Source organism: Puntigrus tetrazona, chromosome 8 (assembly GCF_018831695.1).
Source record: "Puntigrus tetrazona isolate hp1 chromosome 8, ASM1883169v1, whole genome shotgun sequence".
Taxonomy (NCBI): Eukaryota; Metazoa; Chordata; class Actinopteri; order Cypriniformes; family Cyprinidae; genus Puntigrus; species Puntigrus tetrazona.
In genome coordinates this window covers 9284839-9305560 of record NC_056706.1, presented here as the reverse complement: position 1 = coordinate 9305560, position 20722 = coordinate 9284839, and the positions used below count along the sequence as shown (strand labels likewise).

The 20722-nt window shown below is 37.8% G+C and overlaps 3 protein-coding genes across 4 annotated transcripts; 2 read left to right on the top strand and 1 right to left on the bottom strand.

Moving 5' to 3' along the window:
* Positions 1-219: 219 nt before the first annotated feature.
* On the top strand, positions 220-5087 carry cpox (coproporphyrinogen oxidase). Its single transcript, XM_043246885.1, has 7 exons — positions 220-902; positions 1795-1938; positions 2151-2261; positions 2351-2492; positions 2796-3014; positions 3912-4016; positions 4333-5087. The coding sequence occupies exons 1-7, from the start codon at positions 359-361 to the stop codon at positions 4415-4417; spliced, it is 1350 nt and encodes a 449-aa protein (XP_043102820.1). The 5' UTR covers positions 220-358; the 3' UTR covers positions 4418-5087.
* Positions 5088-5757: 670 nt separating this feature from the next.
* On the bottom strand, positions 5758-11174 carry prrg1 (proline rich Gla (G-carboxyglutamic acid) 1). Of its 2 annotated transcripts, none has more exons than XM_043246886.1 (4): positions 11066-11174; positions 10458-10501; positions 9884-10044; positions 5758-9428 (listed from the first exon to the last, which is right to left on the bottom strand). In XM_043246886.1, the coding sequence occupies exons 2-4, from the start codon at positions 10465-10467 to the stop codon at positions 8955-8957; spliced, it is 645 nt and encodes a 214-aa protein (XP_043102821.1). In that variant the 5' UTR covers positions 10468-10501; positions 11066-11174; the 3' UTR covers positions 5758-8954. The 2 variants fall into 2 exon arrangements, with proteins under 2 accessions (XP_043102821.1, XP_043102822.1); XM_043246887.1 differs by having other exon boundaries at positions 11058-11079.
* A 2250-nt stretch (positions 11175-13424) lies between these two features.
* Positions 13425-20718, top strand: tmem47 (transmembrane protein 47). Its single transcript, XM_043247610.1, has 3 exons — positions 13425-13869; positions 18341-18481; positions 18952-20718. Exons 1-3 carry the CDS (start codon positions 13635-13637, stop codon positions 19128-19130), a joined length of 555 nt encoding a protein of 184 aa, XP_043103545.1. The 5' UTR covers positions 13425-13634; the 3' UTR covers positions 19131-20718.
* Positions 20719-20722: the final 4 nt, after the last annotated feature.

Below are 20722 nucleotides of genomic sequence, written 5' to 3'. Positions count from 1 at the left end.
CTAATAATAATAATTAAAAAGGCAAGGGTGTAAATAATAACTTTAAGGTCCTGGCACTACATTATTCAAATATTTCTTATTTTTATTATCGCGGAAGTACCGCGAATAGCTCGTATTTTCACGTTTATGGTAATTGTAGTCCCTACTGGATTAAATAAAACACAGTTCATATGAGGAAAAACTCAATTTCCCATAATACACCTCTGCTAGGATACAAAAGTCACGACACGCCTTCTCGGACAGAACTATTGGAGAAGCTACGTGCAAAACTGCATATAGTTACTTTACACCCATTTATGATCCTCTTATCGACTGGCAGCTCGTGGTCCGAGACAGTTGGTGACGCTCAGTGGACAAAATGACTTCTATAGCTTTGTGCACAATAAACAGCTCAGCGAGATCAATAGCAAGACTGTGCCAAGTGTCCCGCTCTGCGCATGGTACAGCTGATTTCCACTCTCTCGTAGCCCGTTATTCTACCCTCCGTAAATGTGCCTTTCTTCCGGGAGGAAAATTGTCACTCATGAGAGCAGGAACGAGACAGATGTCTCAAGCATCGCCGGGGAGGATCTCACTCGGTCGGTACGGTAAAGGTGTATTTCTGGCTGCAGGGGCAGCAGCTGTCACCGGGGTCCTGACGGCAGGTGTAAGTCACTTTCAGCGGGCCGAGATGGCAACGAAAATATCCAAAGTTGAAGAAGAAGAAGAGGGAAACATACGGGAAAGATGCAAGTCGTTCATGTCTCCACCAGTCACTGACATCAGGGTCTTAGAGCAGAGGAAAGACGCGATGTCTACGAGAATGGAGATGCTCATCATGGAGACACAGGCTGCATTCTGTAGAGCCCTTGAAGAGGTGGATGGAGGCTCGTTCAGGGTGGACAGATGGAGCAGGAAGGAAGGTTAGCTCTTTTCTGCTGCCCTGTTGTAACTTTTTATCGATTTATATTGAATTTCTCTGTGTTACATTTAAAAACTTTAGTGATGTTGTGAATGAAACAAAATATATTTAACACAACATAAATAGTGGCACACAAGGCTTAGATAAAGTACAGCAAGTATGATGGTCCAAAGTCCCAATTTATGTTTGGGTCTGCAGGTATATGGGGGGCCATTTCTACCACATAAGTGAAAAAAAATAAAAGTAGAAATTCTGAAATATGAATAATTTGGTGAATAATAATTGGCACTTTTGTTTCATAATTGGGATTTTTTTGTGCCATAATTATGACTATTTCATAATTGAAACTTTTGTTACTGTAATCACTTTTTATCTAAACATTTATTGTCATATGTTTTTTTTTTGTTGTTGAAATGTCTGTAATGTTGTTAAATAGACCCCCATAGCTAAAAAAAAGAATGAAACCTTTCCAAATCTGTCCAGCTTATTTCAAAACATTTCATTTTGACATAATTGATTTAATTGACTTTGCAGTTTTTATTGTTGCATTCTAATTAGTATAAGCTATTATTGTAACAAAGATGTGTGCTTTATAATTAGATATTATAACTATATATAAAACTCTATATATATATATATATATATATATATATATATATATATATATATATATATATATATATATATATATATATATATATATATACATGTATATGTGTGTGTATATATACATGTATATGTGTGTGTATATATATATATATATATATATATATATATATATATATATATAATTTTGCTGTAAACTATAAAACACATACATATTAGCTAGAACATTTGTGCTTGTGTTATACTGTAACAAAACCGGTTGCATGTTTCTCTTGTGTCTAATAAAGGTGGCGGTGGCATCAGCTGTGTGATGCAAGATGGGAAGGTTTTTGAGAAAGCGGGTGTGAACGTGTCCGTGGTGTTTGGGAACCTCACTGAAGAGGCTGCAAAGCAAATGCGCAGCCGTGGAAAAGTTCTGAAAGGGAAAGATGGTGAGAAACTGACTTCCTATTTTGAGGTGAATGCAGAGTGTGACTTATATCTTCAGTTCTCCTTCTGTTTTTAAATTTTGGAATTAGTTTATGGTCTTAAGGCGTTTGCTGTGAAGATTTGTCACGCCTCGTGGAATTGGCTCTGATTGAGAGGACGTGACTTGATGCTTAATTTATTGTTTTTACCGTTTAGCATTATCTCTGTGTTCCAGGGAAGCTGCCGTTCTGTGCCATGGGCGTGAGTTCAGTCATACACCCAAAAAACCCCCACATTCCCACAGTGCACTTCAACTACAGATACTTTGAGATTGAGGAAGCAGACGGTGAGTGTTCTTGCCAAGTCATTCGAGGCTGTGAGAAGAGAGACCCCCACCCCCATCACGTTCTCTGTCTATCTCACTCCTCGTCACAGGCACAAAGCAGTGGTGGTTTGGTGGAGGAACGGATCTCACTCCTGTTTATATTGATTTGGAAGATGCCGCCCATTTCCACAAGACTCTGAAAGAAGCGTGTGACAAGCACCATCCTAAATTTTACCCAGACTTCAAAAAGTGGTAGGAATCTGATTAGGGCTGTGTGTAGTTTGAATGGGGTGTGTTACAGCTGTTATGGGTGTGAGGATGTGTGTGTGTGGTGGATGAGCGCTTTATCTCCTGGGTGGATTTGAACTGTTCGGCGGTGATAAGATTTCCCATGATTTGCAGCAGCTATTGTTTTGTTCAGCACTTTTGTTTTAAGGCATCCCCTTAATTTTCTTTTCAGTTTATCATGAATGACATGTTATTTTATTTAAAAAATGAACTTTATGAAATTAAATAGATTTTAGATCAGCACCGGTATTGTCTTTTTCTCTCAAGGTGTGACAATTACTTCTACATCCGTCACCGAGGAGAGACGAGAGGAATTGGTGGGATCTTTTTTGATGATCTGGATTCCCCCAATCAAGAGGAGGCCTTTAATTTTGTGAAGAGCTGCGCTAAAACTGTGGTGCCTTGTTACGTGCCCATCGTAAACAAACATCTAAATGACTCCTTTACTCCTGAGGAGAAGGACTGGCAGCAAATCCGGAGAGGCAGGTTGGTTAAAGAGGGAGTCCGTACTGATGTAGAGTGATATATGAATATATAGTGTGTGTGTGTGTGTGTGTGTGTGTGTGTGTGTGTGTGTGTGTGCTGCTTGCGTATATACTACCATTTAAAAGTTTGGATTATAATAATTTTATTTAGCAAAGATGCATTAAATTGCAATTAGAGGGGTAAATTATATATATTAAAAATTCAAATTATATTTTTCACAACAGTGTTGCATTTTTATCAAATAAATGCAGTCTTGGTGAACATAAGACATTGCTTTCAAAAACATTTCAAAAAGACCCAAACCTTTGAACAGCGTATATAAATATGTTTTTTTTTTATTTACATAGTCATTTAGTAGACGCTTTTATCCAAAGCAACTTGGAGCAAAGCAAAAATGGAAGCAATCAAAATAAACAAAAGAGCAATATACAAGTGCTATGACTCAGCCTCACACAACACACATATCAAGGTTTTTTATTATATAATGATGATAATATAGAAAAAGAATAGCACAAGCTATAATAAATAAAAGAAAACTAGTAGAGAAGAGAGAAAGTAATGTTTGTTTTGTAAATATATATAATTAAATGGTATAATGCTGAAACAAATATTATATTACCAAAAACATGCAGGCCTAGATATGGGAAAAATATCTTAAAATATAAACAAACAATACATCTTGCATAATTCTTTTTTAAATAAGTTGAGTTTTACAACTATTCAGCTGATCTTCGGGTCTGGAAAAAGCACTTTTAGCACAGCTTAGCATAGATCATTGAATCCAGTTAGACACGTAGCATCGCATTCAAAAATTACCAAAGAGTGTCAATATTTTTCATATTTAAAGTTGAACCACTTTGAATCAAAAGCTAACCAAACTCTCTTTGTGTTTCTTAGATATGTGGAATTTAATTTAGTGTATGACAGAGGGGTGAAATTCGGCCTGGCCACACCTGGCTCTCGCATCGAGAGCATCCTGATGTCCCTACCACTTACAGCTAGGTAAAGGAATTTGCATTTTAAACTACTTTATATTAACATTTTCCTTATATAATTTAGAATAATTTTTTTTTTTTACATGTTTTTCTGAGCTTCACTTACAACACAAGTAACGTTTTTCCACATCAAAAAAAAATTCAAATTTGCAACATTAAGCTTATGATAGCCTCATGATAGGACAATTTTTCAAACTTGGTAGTCTTCTGAGGTAAAATTTTTAATTTTTTTTTCTTCTTTAGAGTCTCATTTAAACTGTCTGCGTTGTATTAATCTATTGTTTAACGTTACTAACTCACGAGCCATAAATGTTTCATTTCAGGTGGGAGTACATGCATGAGCCCACAAAAGGCACTAAAGAAGCTGAGATGCTGGCGGTCTTACGGAACCCTAAAGAATGGGTCTAATTGAGAGGAAGACCGGTTTAACTGGTCCTCGATATTGGCATTATTGGATGGGAATTGTAAAAAAAGGTGGGTGTGGTTTTCTCTGGATTAGTTCAGTGATACCAAACACGTCAGCAACTTCAAGTACAAGATTCACTGAATTAGAAAATCAGCTTCTCTGACAGGACACATTCTCATCGTTTGACTAATTGTTTTTGGTGACTGCAGCACTGCACGATTAATGAACTCTCCATCACTGCCGTTGGCTGTATGGGTTCACTGGAGACGCAGTGTTTGTGTTACTTAGTTACAGCTTTGTTTCTGCTTGCACTGCTTTAATCATGACTACTGGTGTACTAACCCGTAATGGCTTTGGTTGTGCTGTTTTTAAATGGATGGGTTAATTGTCTAAAGGGTCATGTTTACCATGTTCTGATGCAAGCATCATGCCATTATTGCTTTTCTTATACTGTTCATCTTTTTTTGTGCCTCACTTCAAAGTTGTTTCGTGTCCTGTTATGTGCTAGCATATCTTTATTCTTTAATTTTTTTTTACAGATATTAAAATACAATTCAAAAGTATTCAAGACATTTTTAAGTTGATATTCTGTGTATTGCAAAACAAAATAAAGTTTTTATATGTGATTTTAAAAAATCTTGTCAATAAAGTTATACATGTGTTCAAAAATCATTCGGTTCCGAGATGCTTTTAAGAGCTTTTCCTGATATAAAAATTGCATGGATTGTGTTTAAGTTTATATTAGGCGTGTTAATAATATTCATCTAATGTCTCCAAGGCAACAGAACAAACTGTGTCCATTGCTTCGGCAAGTCACTTTAGCATGTGCTAATGAAGTTAAATTATGACAGAGCTACCTCTGCGTTCTTGTTTGCATGGAGAAAAAATTATTCAGACAGTAAAAATTGACACTGAATTTTAAAACCAGTACATTAAATCTAAAGTTTGTAACCTATTTGGATTTGTTACATTTAAAAGGGAATACTGTAAGACTTTGTACATTTTATAAAAAAAAAAAAATTATATATACACACAAATATTTTACAATATTAACACAAAGTAATAATATTATGATAAAACATGGCATGGCAAATTATGATAAACTTCATACACATTTATATACACAATTCAAATGTCAGATTTGAAATATTTAGGTTTTATTGTGCTGTTTAATGTTTTTTGTCCATGATACATGGGACTAATAATAATAATAATATTATTAAAATAGAATGAAACAGTTGTTAAAACAATTAATATTTAAAAAAAATTTATATGTGTACTTAACAACATATGAAAAAATTCAGGGCCAAAAAACTTTTATTACAAATAAAACTCAAGCTCAATCATTACAAAAAATTTAATTTGTTCTTAGTACATTTATATATATATATACACACACACACATTTTCTATCTCTGAATAAGGCTTAAGCAATAAACACCACCACAATCACTCTTAACTACCACAGAAATATCAGCCTGCACATGTACAGCAACATCAGTCAAAGTTGTAACATCTTCAGACTGTATTTCAAATGTCGGTAGTCTTATTTCACATTATCTTTAAAAACACAAACCATTTTAGGCAAAGTGAGAACGTTTCAATTTTCACAAAGCTTTCTTGAGTGGGTGCTGGTGATGGATTTTCTTGCATATTCATGTCAGCCAAGCATGTTGTTGATGAATTGAAAATATAAACTGTAGAAAGCCAAGAGGATATACCAAACAGCATTTGCCATTTTTTCTCTAGTAACTTATCACATCGTACACATCAATTAATATTCCGTTACACATCAACTAATATTTCTTTACACCGAGCAGTCAAGAGCCCAAAAAAAGTGCATTCACTCATAGGTACAAATGTGTTGACTTTTCCCCATTATGTTCTCTTTCCTTAATACACACCCACCCACCCACAGACACACACACACACACACTTTCCTGATATTTAATACTGAATATTTCCTTCTAATATTTTAGGACTAGACTAGAACAGCTTGTTCCCATAATTTGATCCTAATCTTAAGTTCTTGTTTTTTGTTAAGTGGAGCTGGGCCTGAGGTGAAAACTAAGAAACCAGAAATAAATGGTATGAGATAAACGGTGTCCACTTGCTGTTAAACACACGAACAAGCCCAACCTGATAGTTAGTGTCAAATTTCCAAAATAGTTTGGTTTTTTTTGTCTTTTTTAAATCAGTCTGAAGAGACATTTTAGGAGAGAAAAAAACCCCCCAAAACAATTGGTGACACTTTACCTGAAATTAATATATATACATAAAAATCGATCTCAGGAATAATTGTAACCACAACTGCATATTCATCGTTACATTTTTTGGAAAATATTAAAACGTGATTTAAAAAAAAAACTATTTTAGATGTAACAAGGAATCTGCAAATATTATAATGCATTTTAACTTTGGTTACAATTATTTATAAAAAAATATATAATGCTTTACAATCTACATTATGAATAACTTTATGATATAATAAAAAGGTGTCAGTTTAAAGTGTTAGCAAAATGTAGTTTGTCGTGGGAGGAGAGTTATGCTTTGTAGCACACTCTTTTTGTTACTAACACTTGTAACGGAAATGAAAACAAAACTGCATTTCTGACTCCAAACTACATTGGTGAAAGCAAAGGGTTTGAATCAAACTACTGTTTCAAACAAACGAACCATGGGTAAAAACAGCCTTTAACATATTTTGAATGCCCTGGAATTCACTTCAAAACAAGCAGCATGGTAAAGGTAGTCATAATTGTTATTTTTTGACATTCTCTAGTAGGTCAGAGAAACAACACACAAGTTATTTACCCTAAAATAAATCTAAAAGAGTCTGCACACAGTAAAACTCAGCTGCACACAAAAAGCATGCTTCTTGTTCCTTATAAATTACCTCCACAATGGACAATTCATCTTGCTTGTCTGAGAATTCCCACCTTGGGATGCTTAATATGCCCGTTTAGTCCTTGGCCACAATAAGAATATATTTCACAAGGCTGTGACCATGTAAATTGCTCCATAGCTATGGAGAGAAAAGAAATCACTGTTGCATAGACCATTTAGTCTACCATGTTTTGCCACTGAACGTACTGTGGCTCGACTGGAATGAGAAACCTCAAACCGCACTTGCACAATACAACAGGTCAAGGAATAGTTCGCCCCAAAATGAAAATTTGCTGAAGATGTACTCACAAGCCACAGAACAGTTTGGTTCGCTGTAGCAACAGATTTGGAGAAATGCAGCATTACATCACCTGGTCATTAGTGGGTCTTCTGCATCGAATGGGTGCTGTCAACATTCTTAACTGGAATTTTGGCCAGAAGCAATGGTTTGACGTTAAAATGTCTTAATGATGGATTTTTTTGTTTACAAGCATGCAGCTTTTCAATGCGCACAATGTTAGCTGATGGACTAGTCGTGTAGCTTGCTTGTGGATTGTTGTGATGTTTCTCGTCAGCTGTTTGACGGCACCCATTCGCTGTAGAGAATCTATTAGTGAGCAAGTGATATGCTATATTTTTGCAAATCTACATATTGGATAGACTGAAGGCAAGTAAATATTCATTAAATTTACATTTTTGAGTTGAACTATTGTAAGTATTGTATTTTCCGAACTGCAAAACCTCACACGTTGACTTGAGTACCCACTGAGTCTGTTTCAGCATTACCAACAGATGCTACATAAAAACAGGATTTAATTAGTTTGGTCAATGCTACCAGCAATATATTTTATCAGCAAATTCACACTGGTTTTCCATTCAGCTGAACCGTTTCCAACATGCTAACCAAATCTTACACACAGTGTTTAGAACCTCACATAGTGGAAAGGAAAATTCAACCCAATATCAATATTTCATTGAGGCTGTGAGTCCAGTGCATAGTGACATCTATGCATTTCAATAGAGATAGTGTAAGCTTAGATGGCTATTGATAAAGTGTACAATGAACCTTTAAGTACAGAATGTCTGTAAACATTAAAATTGACAACTTCCTGAAAATATTGTGCATTTCTTTTCCACTGAAACTCATTATTTACAATTATATGTTTTATCTCTTCCATGAGATGCCACAACTGACCAAATGTTCAGTTCAAGATTATAGGTGTCACTCATAGGACTTACTAAGTTGGAAGAATGGCTCATGATTTTACAGTACTTTGTCATTGGATTGGAGCTTGGATTGGGATTCATGCTGTTATGAGTTCCAAGCACATCTCTGAAATCAAAGCAGTTCAATATTTAACAATGTACCGGTACTAAGAATAATGTTATTGCATAAGTTGTTTGCTCTTCACATTAAGTAAAGAAGTTTAGCAATTATGCTAGTGCTGGAGTTGAAAAGCCTGTCATTGTAGTAGTGAAGTTGTAAAAAAATACTTCTAGTACTTCAAAATAAACAGCCAAAGCATGTTCACATCCCGCAAAAACATCAGCTATCAAAGAGAAGAGAGACACAGCGAGTAAGGAATGACAGGGTTTACAGTATTGGTATCAAAATGCATCCCTACGAGGCTGGATAACATGCCTGGAAGATCTGTCACTTTCCCTGGGAGATGATAACAGTGTTACCGTGGTTACTGATGATGTCTTCGTATTGTGGTGGAGGCTCTGCTTCAATCTGTATATCCGTGTGCCCCACAGCTTCCTCGTACGAAGGGGGCGGGTCTCCCCGACTGCCCCGGCCAGGTGTGAGATCAGCGCCTGGGTAGGCGGGGCTACTGTGGGCACTGATCTCTGAGTGAGGACTGATGTCAGGATGGTAGTCCCGACCCCACTGGTCCATTGACACCACTGATAGGGTTGTGTCTCTTTGTGGACGTCCAATGGCAGGACTCTGCTGGGATCTTTTGCGCGAGTGGCATCTCCAAACTGTGATGGAAACCGCAGCGATGAGCAGCAAAACTAGCAGCAGGGGTAAGATCAGGTACAGGGAATGAACGCCACCGGCGATGGACTCCAGTCCTCCGGGCCTAGGGCTGCTTTCCCGCTGGTACTCCTCCCAGAATCGCCTCTGTAAGGGCGAAAGAACACAATTAGACAAGGGCATTGTCTGCATAAATGTAAATAATGAGCACAACAAAGTCGTTTGTATTGAAAACAAAAACCACACCCTCTTCAATGTCATTAAGTCTGATAATCAAGAAGCAAAAGCAATGCCTGTGCACGACAGAACTGAACCGAAAATGCCTTTTGAACTACAATTTATATCCTGCAAACATTTTGTAAAAACATACTGACTTTATCATTGTTTTGTTATTTTGTACAAACAACGCCCACAAGCACACAAACATCCTTAATCTAAATGATACATAATTAACCACCCTGAGAAAATGTGTACCCACCAAGCCTTTCCTGTCAATAGTGCTCACATCCTGCCTAGAGGAAATGCTACAGAGTGGAATGACTGACAGGAAGTTGCGTTCAAGTTCATGCAAAAACACAAGCACGCATCTGCCCCAAACTCACCGTTTTCTCATCATTCTCAAATGCTTCCCTGGCTTCTTCATAATTGCAGATTTCCTCCCTGCATTCTCGCTGGATGTTCCCTTGTTTCATCTCCTCCAAGAAGAAGTTTGCTCTCGGGAGCCTCCGCAGCACAGAGTGCGCGGCATCTGCTGGCAGGAACACTGGCGGAGATACAAACAATAAGCACAGAGCGCAGAAACAAGGAGGGGGACTATGACCAACAAAGTGATTTCTTTGAAATGCCGGTTCCTCCCAGGCACAGGGAAGCTTGTGAAAGAGTAGCCTACTGTTCCTCAGCATTGAGAGTGGGAGAAATAAAACAGATGCTATATTGTAATGCATAATTAGGCATGGATTAAATCCTAGAAGCACTATTTAGGTCAAGACCCCTGTTGACAATCTGTGACTAATGCTAGTGGGAAATTACTGGAAAGGCGCATCACCCTAACGTGACACCCATGAGCTCACAAGCTGGCTCAGCAAACACATATCTTGGCAACGTTGAGAAACACAAACCGGCATCGTTGAAAATACCACACAGCCCATGGAAGAAATAAAGCATTAAAAGACTCACCGGCTCCCATTATTCCTGCAGCTTTTCAAAGAGGGAAACTGGACCTTAGGAATGACAGAACAGGCGACCAGATTTAATCATCGACCACCCATTTAAAGTGTATCACTTGTGCTCAAGCATTCTCGAAGTAAAAACAACAGCAATATTTTCGATGGAATTCGGCATAATGCACTACATGGCGGTGTCCATATGTTAAATCACAATAAACTGCACACGTTCGTTCAAAAACATAAATCATGTTGTATGGCTCAAGGGCTGTTAGCTTACTAGCATGTACAGGACACAGTCAACTATTGTCAGCACGCGAATAAAAACATTTTTGACAACCACAAAACGACTGTTATTTCTCTATACAGAAACGGAAAGCTGCCGCCTCGATAAGTGAAAAAGTAAATAAACAAACACGATAGGCGTACAAAATTATGTCATTTATTCAATCCCCTATACGTGATAACTATCGACATCAAGCTTGTCGACGCAGTTTTATACGGAAAAATGGCACAAATTAATATAACCATCGACGCGCCCGAAGATATACGTTTTGTATATATTAATTAGAGAAGGCCGCGACTTTATTTTAATGAATAAAATAAACAAAACCTGTTTACCCGTTCCACCCAAACGCGTTCACCGTTAGTCCCAATGTCCTGATTTGGCGCATGCGCAGTCAGGGGTCAGAATTAACTCGATGGAAACGTACATACTACGCCCCTGACGCGGGTTTTGGGTGTAATTACAGAACAAGATTCGTTCTCTTGTAAATCTCAGACATATGAGACAGAAAGGTAAAGACTGTTTACAAAAAAACTCATTACCTAATGTGGCTTATACAAGGTCTTAACTGTTACTTTTTATTAAATCGTTTTTATCTAGGCTATTTTTATAATTTAAATTCCAGGGTGCTCTAAGAACACATAGGCTACTATAAAAATATAGGTCTGGATTTGTGTGTGTGTGTGTGTGTGTGTGTGCGTGTGTGTGTGTGTGTGTGTGTGTGTGTGTGTGTGTGTGTAAAAAGTATAACAAAATCGTACAAATAATCAAGTCGTCTAGCCTAAACGCAATTAATGAAATGAAATATAGATAAAAGCGTTAATTTTCTTTTCTCTGATTGGAATTGGCAATAATGATGAGTTGCTAAAAAACGTCAGTCAGAAATACCCAGAATTATCTATATTCACTGACTCAGTATTGGTTAAGGGCCAAAAAAATAAACAACATAAAAAAACTGGCTAAAGCAAGTTTGATTTTGGAATATCCCACTATGAAAGTACAGAATTGTAGGCCTATTGGACAACACTTTCCATTTGTTTAATGTATTCTAGCTATGTAATGTGTCATAATACTGTGTGCTTTATTTACAGCTACTAATTTTGATGTTTTGTTAGAAAAAAAGCACAAATTCATTTCTAGAACAGGAAAAAGAATACAACAAACACAAAACCCAAGATATATAAAACACAACAACAACAACAACAACAACAACAACAATAATAATAATAATAATAATAATAATAATAATAATAATAATAAAAGCATCTATTGACGTGAACAGATGAGAGGAGAAAGAGGCAGTCATGTCTTTCCAGTGGAAATATAACACATTGCCTTCATAGAGATCTCCAGTCTGTTACATTCTGAATGTATTATTCACCTTCAAGGCGAACCAGTACTAAACAACAACCATTAATTTGAACTCAGGAGTTATTTTTCTTTATTCCCAGATGAAAAGCTTGTTCGCTGTGAATTGAAAAGAGTAATTGAATTTGATGTTTAATCTTGCTGTGCTTATACACAGCGGAGGAGATAAGGAAGAATGTGAGTGTAAATCCTATGAATTGAACAAAGAATGTATTAAGGGTGATATTTTTTTCTGTAAGAGACTTTTGCTAGCAAGGCCAAGCTGTTGATGGTGTGATGAAGTTTCAGGTGTCCTTTGTTGACTTTCCAATCATGAACAATGTATTTTCTGGCTGACTGCACGTTGAACATAACCTTACATATTAGACTAAATAGAGGTTACTGATTCATCGGTCTTTTGACTTGTGTAAGTGAATTTCATCTCAAAAATGAACAGTTATAGATAAGATAAATTATACAACAGTTCATATTGAGATTAAATAATTAAGTATTTTATTTTTGCCACGAAACGTTTGGATACCATTCATATTATGCAATCCAGCACTCAAGTATGTGTCTCTAATTATTCTGAGAAAAATTATTATCTGTTTGAAATAAGACACATTGCTTCATGTGCGTGTCTGTGAGAGATTATTGAAAAGGGAGACTGTGAGAAAATAGCAAATGAGGGAAAAGCATGTGAGAGAAATATGCCACCATAAACGCCAGAGAGGCAGGGACGGGACGTCCGACTCAGTTCCGCGAATCGACTCTTTTGAACAGCCCGCTTATAAATAAGAATTCAGCGATTCCTTCACGGCACTCCTTGACGGTTCCTTCCAAGTTACACGGGCTTATTAATATGCGATCAATTGCAACTAACTTTCGACAGACGTTTATTAGGTTTTTAGAGCAAATAGAACAAGCTAAAAAATAAAAACAAACGTTTATTTTGCTGTAGTCACAGTTCACCTCAGAAAAAACATATTTAGTTACCTAAATATAGACTAATTTGCATTTACAGTAATGCATCTCTTGAGTGAAAATGGCTTTGTATCCAGCGTTCCTAATTTTGTGTGTCACTTTGTTAAGCTAAATGTATCTGCTAAACAGGCTAATCACCACACAGCCATCGCCTATTCTATCATTTTAATTGGCATGGCTACTAAAGTCATTTAGTTTTTGCTCTGTAAATCTAATCTAAAAGTGTAATTGCTTTTCGGGCGACTCGGTTAATTTTTTTGGTGAATTGTTCACTCGATAAGCGCTCGGTTCGTTTAGCAAGTGAATCGTTTCGACTGGGTTTGTGAACAGGGAGGTCTGGCAAGGCACTAGGACCCTGCAGGTGCAGCAGAAATTTTTCAATAATGTGCAGTGCAGTCGCGTTCACAGGAGCGCGAGGGCAGCTGCTACAGCGTCCCTCTCGCGCAGCTGCTCCGCAATCTTCAAAACACTGAACGCGGATACGGATCCGAAAACATTACCTGGGATCGTCGTTCCTGGCTTCTCCGCGGCGCCGTGTAACCTCGCTCCTCATCACCGGAGCATCCAGCCGACATGGCCTCATCCGTGAGCGGAGCGGAGGAAGTGCGCGTGTCGGCGTTGACGCCCCTGAAGTTGGTGGGTCTGGTGTGTATTTTCCTCGCGCTGTGCCTGGATGTTGGGGCCGTGCTGAGTCCGGCGTGGGTCACCGCGGATGACCAGTACCACCTGTCCCTGTGGGAGTCGTGCAGGAAGCACGCTGCCTCCGTGGACTGGCTGTGCGACAGCACGTTGGGGCAGAAAGGGACCGGTGAGACCCTCTACTTTAGCAACTTTGCAGTAAACAATTTTCAAACAGGATGAGCTGCACATGCATATTTTAAGACGTGGGGGGGAACAAAAAAGGACGCAGTCTTTTTAACTTTAGTGAGCTCCGCAATATGGCCCTGGAGGTACATATTTGATTTATGAGATAACAAAAGGGGCCCTTCGCTCCCTAGCGCATCATTATCACTCATTGTTCAGCCCATGCTAAAACAGCTCTTTCTAAATACTGAGAAAACAGTCAACATTTTGCTAACCTTTAATGTAACTTGTATCTGTTTCAACTTAGTAGCTTATTATTAAATAGGCTAACTCAGATCTATCCCAATTGTTACTAGTTACATTAAATCTTAGTAGGTTACCAGCTATGGGAATAAAAAGCTGATGGGCCACTAGTATGAGCAGGCTAAGTGTGTATAATAAACGGATAAAAATATACTAGTTACTGTTGGAGTATTTGCGGTTACCAGGACCTATTTCAAGGTACAAGACTTAAAAATATATCCTAGTGATAGGCTACTAGTTAGTTTAAAGGAAAACAGCTTGGGGCTTGAGCTAATGTTTTTTTTGTTTTTTGTTTTTTTTTTGGTGGGGGGAGGCATGCTTGAATTCTTTCGGTTTAATAAAAGGACTCTCCAGCCTACAGCAAGCCAGGATTAATCTAATTACAGAGACAATGTTTGCGAAGAAGGCTTCATTAATTAATTGATATCGATTCTAAACATTTACTAGGCGCTGTATTTTATTCACAGCTTGTTTAGTGGAAGAGCTTTTAGATGATGTGGGAATGTGTGATGGAATCAGTGGTCCAGCTGGGGTTTCATTCTGCTTTTGTTGTCTACAAAATGAGCCTTTGTTAAGGTCTCCTCACCGGCCAAGGAGTGAGGTTAAGTTTGAGAGGAGAGCTCCCTAGAGGCCCTAATGTGGACAGATTAGTTACCAAGGAAACAAGTGCTGCATTCTAGAAATGTCATTTTGCCCTGAAAAAGAAACTTCCTTTCTGGTGTCCGTGAAGGTTCACTAGCGAATAAACCTTGATTTGAGGCACTTCCCCCTCCATATTCATTTTTTTTGTTTGGTGCCACATTTGTTCCGTAGTTAAGTCTCATGTAGCCAAGTGCAGTTAAGATTTAAGATGTTATTTTAGCTCCGGTTTGCAATAACAACTTGTTGGGCTCTGGACCATGTCCCGTCATTTTTTTAAAAAAAAGCACAGTTTGACTCCATATAAAGTCATGAAGCTCCGGTCGAAATACCAAAGGAGCGGCCTGGCAGAATGGCTTCCCTCTGCAGCGCATTATTGATTTTGGGCTTTTCTGTAATCAGTCACTCCATTTCCTCTGTGTTGTCTTCTGTGTCATGCACCGTGCATTAAACTAAATCTCATTAGCTTCGCAATTACCGGCTGACTCCGCAGCCTGCTGTACAGCAACATATTCGCTTGCTAACCTTTCATCGACTCCAGGGTATCGCTTTAAATTTATCTCCGTCAATTAAACAGCATAGATATGTTAACACAAACTCACTCCCTATTACATGCACGCAGAAATGTGAGGTTGTGAAAGCTCCCGGGGAAAGATAATCACGAACAACAGGAATGTGGCGAAAGTGTGTGAGAGTCTTTTTTGTGCTGATGACATGCTTGACTGGAGAAGAGGCAGCGGTTCAATATAGAGTCCGTGGCGCAAAGTATACACTGATTTCACTTCCCGTCTGCAGATGGCGAGGAATGTGGAGACGCTGTGTCTTATTGACGTGATTCAGTCTTTGACATTGGACTTCTTTCTCCCCTCATCACGATATCAGATAGAAAGAACTAGCCAAGAGGCACTTACTTGCTGAAAAACAGATTATAGTAATGAATGTTTTGATTTTTATCTCATATCCTCATTTCCATCTGTAGTCCTGCAGGGTTTTTTGGATGAGCTCCATTCTGCCAGAGACCCCTCAGACGTAGACCTCAAGGTTACATGAAGTCAAAACCTTTTTCCCAGATGGCCTAAAGACGCTCTCGTTGATCATTTGCAGGCTTTTGGTGGCTATCCAGAGGGGTCGGAGGTCGAAGTGTCCGAATTTTGTTTTTATATAGAAGCGAACATCAGCGGCTCCGTTGTCTTCCTAGCTTCCTGCGGTGATGGACAAATTTTTTTAATGCTGAATCGTAAACCTTATTTGGTAAAAAGGCTTTGTTTATGTTTGAAACTATAGTACGGTGGAATGAAGCTGAAGTGGCCCAGAGCTGCTCTCAGCCATCTCTGAAAATGATGTTTTGACACAATTTAGTGCTAGAAATGATTATTTTCCAGCAGAGAAAATTATAGATAATTTTTCCAAGATGATGAAAATGTTTCTATTTACAGCTATCGCGGTGTAATAAGAAAACCCTGTGACAGGATCCAGGGCTTTTATAGTTTTATTTAAACCTCCATCAGTGTCTTATGAAATGTTTTGTTCAGTAATTTAATCATTTATCACTTGATAACTTAACAACAACATAATCATGGTTTTTGTTTCTAATGTATATAATCATTTCAGTAGTTTTTCTAACTTTCTTGACAAACGTATTTGTGAACATAATATAAGAGATGCAGACTGTCGTTGGTCTCATGTATATGGTAATACAAGATTCAAACCTAAAACAACAAACCCTTAAAATAATTAATAACCAGTGGTTCCTGTAATGTTCTTGTAAATTGTGTAACAGTGCAAACATGCTGTGTCTATGATTTTATTTATGATGGGAAGTGTTGGAGTAGATTGTTTTCTTACCCCTGAATAGTAGAAAGTAAATAAAAAAACTTTCCGATTTTTAGTATCAGTGTAAACACAGACATCTTGTTCTTTTTTGTTGTTAAATAATTTTCTACAGTCCCCATCTTTCCCATGCTGAAAAAACTGACATAGTATAAGTAAAGCATTCACTTGTGCTTTAAGTAAGCTTTAGTGGAAATAATGCGATTTCAGATAATGTGTCTTTAAAAGCAATAATTTATTCAGAAACAAAACAAGTTGCTGTCTTTATGAGAGTGTCATTAATTTATGATTCAAAACACGTGACTTTCCTTTTAAATTAGTTATTGAATCATTTTCTCGACCGATTTGTTCATTAACACTGATTGATTCAGGAACTAAACAACTGACTGTCTTTAAGAATGAGTCATTGAATCGTTTATTCAACTGATATCTTAAACACTGATTGGCCCTGTCCCAAAAGGCATCTCAAATCCTTGTGGTCCTTGACAGTTCTTAAAATCAATGTATCATTCACTGATTTGTTCACAAATGGTGAATTCCAAAAAATAACTGTCCTTATCAGCCAGTCATTTAATTATTCACTCAACGCATTTATGCACAAACACTGATTAATTCATGATTCAAAACAAGTCATTGAATCTCTGAATTCACTTTGGTACATAGAAAAATTAACATGGCTTTTTTGGATCAATTTTTTTAGGCATAATTGTCGCTAAATGCATGCTACTCACCGTTAACTAATAAAAAAATTGACATGATGAGAAAGAAATGTAATTTGGCTAATTAAAAAAAGATTCTGTAGCTTAAAAAAACTTGGCAAGTCACTCCTCGGAGATCATCTCCTCATAACACATTTCCCCTTTGCCTACCTAATGAGATTCCTCAGGAGTCGTCCCGAAGTGCATGTGAGATTCCACACATATACTCGCATGTCGTCAGATATGGAAGCAGGCATACTGTGTCAGGCACCTCCTCTCTGTCTCTTTCTCCTTGCCCCCTCCCTCACTCCTGCGTTCCATGGAGGATTCGGTGCTATTTCTGGCCCATACTCTAGCTGAGTGTCTCAGAGTGCTTGAATGAAAAGCAGAAACAAGAGGGACTGAAGGAGAGAGAAAGAGAGGGAGGAATACATTACGTGATGCCCCATTTAGCCTACAAGAATTGTCGATAAGCTCTCTGCTGCCCATAGAGGTTCATTCTTTCAGTTACGCAAACCCAAGATGTGAGTGTTTGTGTCAGCCATTCTGTAGGTACGCGTGTATTGACTTTTCAGTGTGTTAGAGTCTGTTAAATGCATCATTTAACTAAATAAGTTGCAGTAACAGCGAAAAGGACTTATGAAGAATTTAATAAAACCCAAAGCCTGCTAATATTATTTAAAGGACCGAAGTAAAGTAAACAAGTAAAATTAATAAGTCCACTGTGAATGGAGGCCGAAGCTGTCAAGCTTTAAAAAATGACATAAAAACATAACAAATGGTGCACAGACCATGTATTCCAAATCTACTGAAGGGATAGAATACTTTCGAAAGAGACCAAATTTTTTGGATGGTTAAGTCTTGAAGGCTTCTTTAGCACATTTAGTAAATGAGGTATATATATCCCATTTCATCTGATATGTTTATATAATCTGTATCTAATGCATGCAGTATAACATGATATGAAGCTGATCTATTGTGTTTCTATGTATTGATTTAATGCAGACTGGCAGATCGCTACATTGGCTTTGTTGTTGGGTGGAGCGTTCCTTATCCTCCTTTCCTTCCTGGTGGCCCTGGTGTCTGTCTGCATCCGCTCCAGGAGACGCTTCTACCGACCGGTTGCTGTTATGCTCTTTGCCGCAGGTGAAACAGACACAACCATGAACACACACGCACACACACTCTCACACACTTACATTGAAGACATTAATGAGTTGGCTTCCCATTTCTGTTTTCCTTGCACATTAAATTAGGTTTCATGTATTATGAATCTAAAATGTGTTGTTGGCTCTAAGACGCAACTGCTGCAGCTAATGGACCAGGAAACAGCAAATGCATTTTTTTTCCAAGCCACATCACACAGCTGCTTCAGTAATCAGTTGTTCTCGCTATGAAAGCATCACAGGGAAAAGATGGAAGGTATATCTGAAACAGACATTTTCGCATCTCTTTTGAGAGGATTTTTACATCGCTTTGAAGTCGCTCACTTTGTTGAGGAACTTATCAAGGAATAAAGCCCACTGAGGATTCAGAAGACTTTTAATGTTCTTAACCTACTTTTGTCTCTTTGATGATTGAAAATTTCATTGCCAGCACTCTTCTGTTTCTCACAGTGGTCCTACAGGCCTGCTGTTTGGTGCTGTATCCCATCAAGTTCATCGAGACCATCAGTTTGAGAATATACCACGAGTTTAACTGGGGCTACGGTCTGGCTTGGGGAGCCACCATCTTCTCCTTCGGAGGAGCGATTCTCTACTGCCTAAACCCCAAAAACTACGAAGATTACTACTAAACATGCTACAACACCCACAATGCACTTCAATGTCCTCTTCACTGTTGTAATAGCAGCTCATGCACTGAACATTCGTTCGGAACAGAACCTTGACTTTGTAAACGTACACAAAGAGCCTTGAAATGCAGGGCAATGCAGAGCTGTTAGATTTAGAGGTACATAGATTTCGATTCTTTTTCCCTCAGATTACTCGGATCACACAATTAAACCCCATCAAACTCTCATTCTTTTTCTGTATGTCATCTCTCTCTCTCCTCATGTCATTTTAACACCTCTGATCTTCTTCTGACTGTCAGATGAGCATCTGACTCCAGATGTCAGCCTATGTTCACAGGAATACTGCCAGTATGTGATGTAGTCAGTGGGGAAACCTCCATCTGTGGTGGGATCTGAAACAAGGCAGACAGAAGTCTACAATTCTGACAGAATAAAACTGTCGTGATAAACATGCGTTTTTGAGACCTGAAAGATACAAGATGGGTTTATAGGCAAAAAGTAAACTGTTTAGAGTACATCTGAGAACATAAGTTGAAATATCATGCAGCTTGAAATAAGAAACAGTGTTATTGGTAAAGAACCTTTCAGCCAAACTAAAGACATCTGTACAATTGCAAACTGGTCAAAAAAGACCTTATGCTAAATTGAGGTCACATTTGCAAAATGTTGCAGGTGAAAAACAGTCCAATATCAATAGCTTTAAGTCACATTTAAGTAGCTTCCTTTTGTTCAGAATGAGGAATTTGCATGACCAACTTAAATACGAGTGAAATCTGCCTTGTGAAAAACTCCCTGTCGCACTAATTCCTTTTGGAATGAATGGATTTCGCCACAAAGTTTCACTGATCAACAGTAAATCTTAGTAAAACATAATTACTTAACTTTTTAAGGTCAATACTGTCAACAGTGATGTATGAAGCACAATTCACACAGAAGTCACTTTTAAACCAAACAGCTTGCTGTTGGCCAGTGTGGCGAATTTACATGACCAATCTGAACAAGTTGCGAAATATTTCACTCTCACAAGAAATATTCCTTTGCTTGGAATCCAACTGAAATTACCATTTCAAATGCGAAAACGTGACCACGCCTTTTTCCATAGATGTGCATCCAAGCATAATTGCTCTCATGTAACGCTAAGAAAAACTGTTATTTTAAGCAAAGGTCATGTACATAGCACATGAATCATCACCATACAGTTAATTTGTGCACATTTGGAAACATATTTACGCATATCTTGTATTCAGTTTAAAAGGGATTCGGTAGAAGATACTTTGCATTGTAGAAAACCTAGGTCTTGTGGTGTAACCAAGCCTTGCATATAGACTAGTTTTTTAACTGGTATCTGAAGAGTGATTTAGTCTTTTGCATAAGTATCCAAACAGGTAGTTAAAGGCAGACTGTAGGGTTGTTTTTTTTTAGCACTGTCAGTCTGTTGTGTGCATGTTGTTGTGTCTGAATGAGGGCGCATGTACCATTTGAGTGTGTGTTTGAGTGATTGCGTGCTTTCTGTTGGGATTTTTCTGTCCCAAATGCAGTTGTGACATATTGTACTAATTTATATACTAACCAAATAAACATATAAAAATAACAAT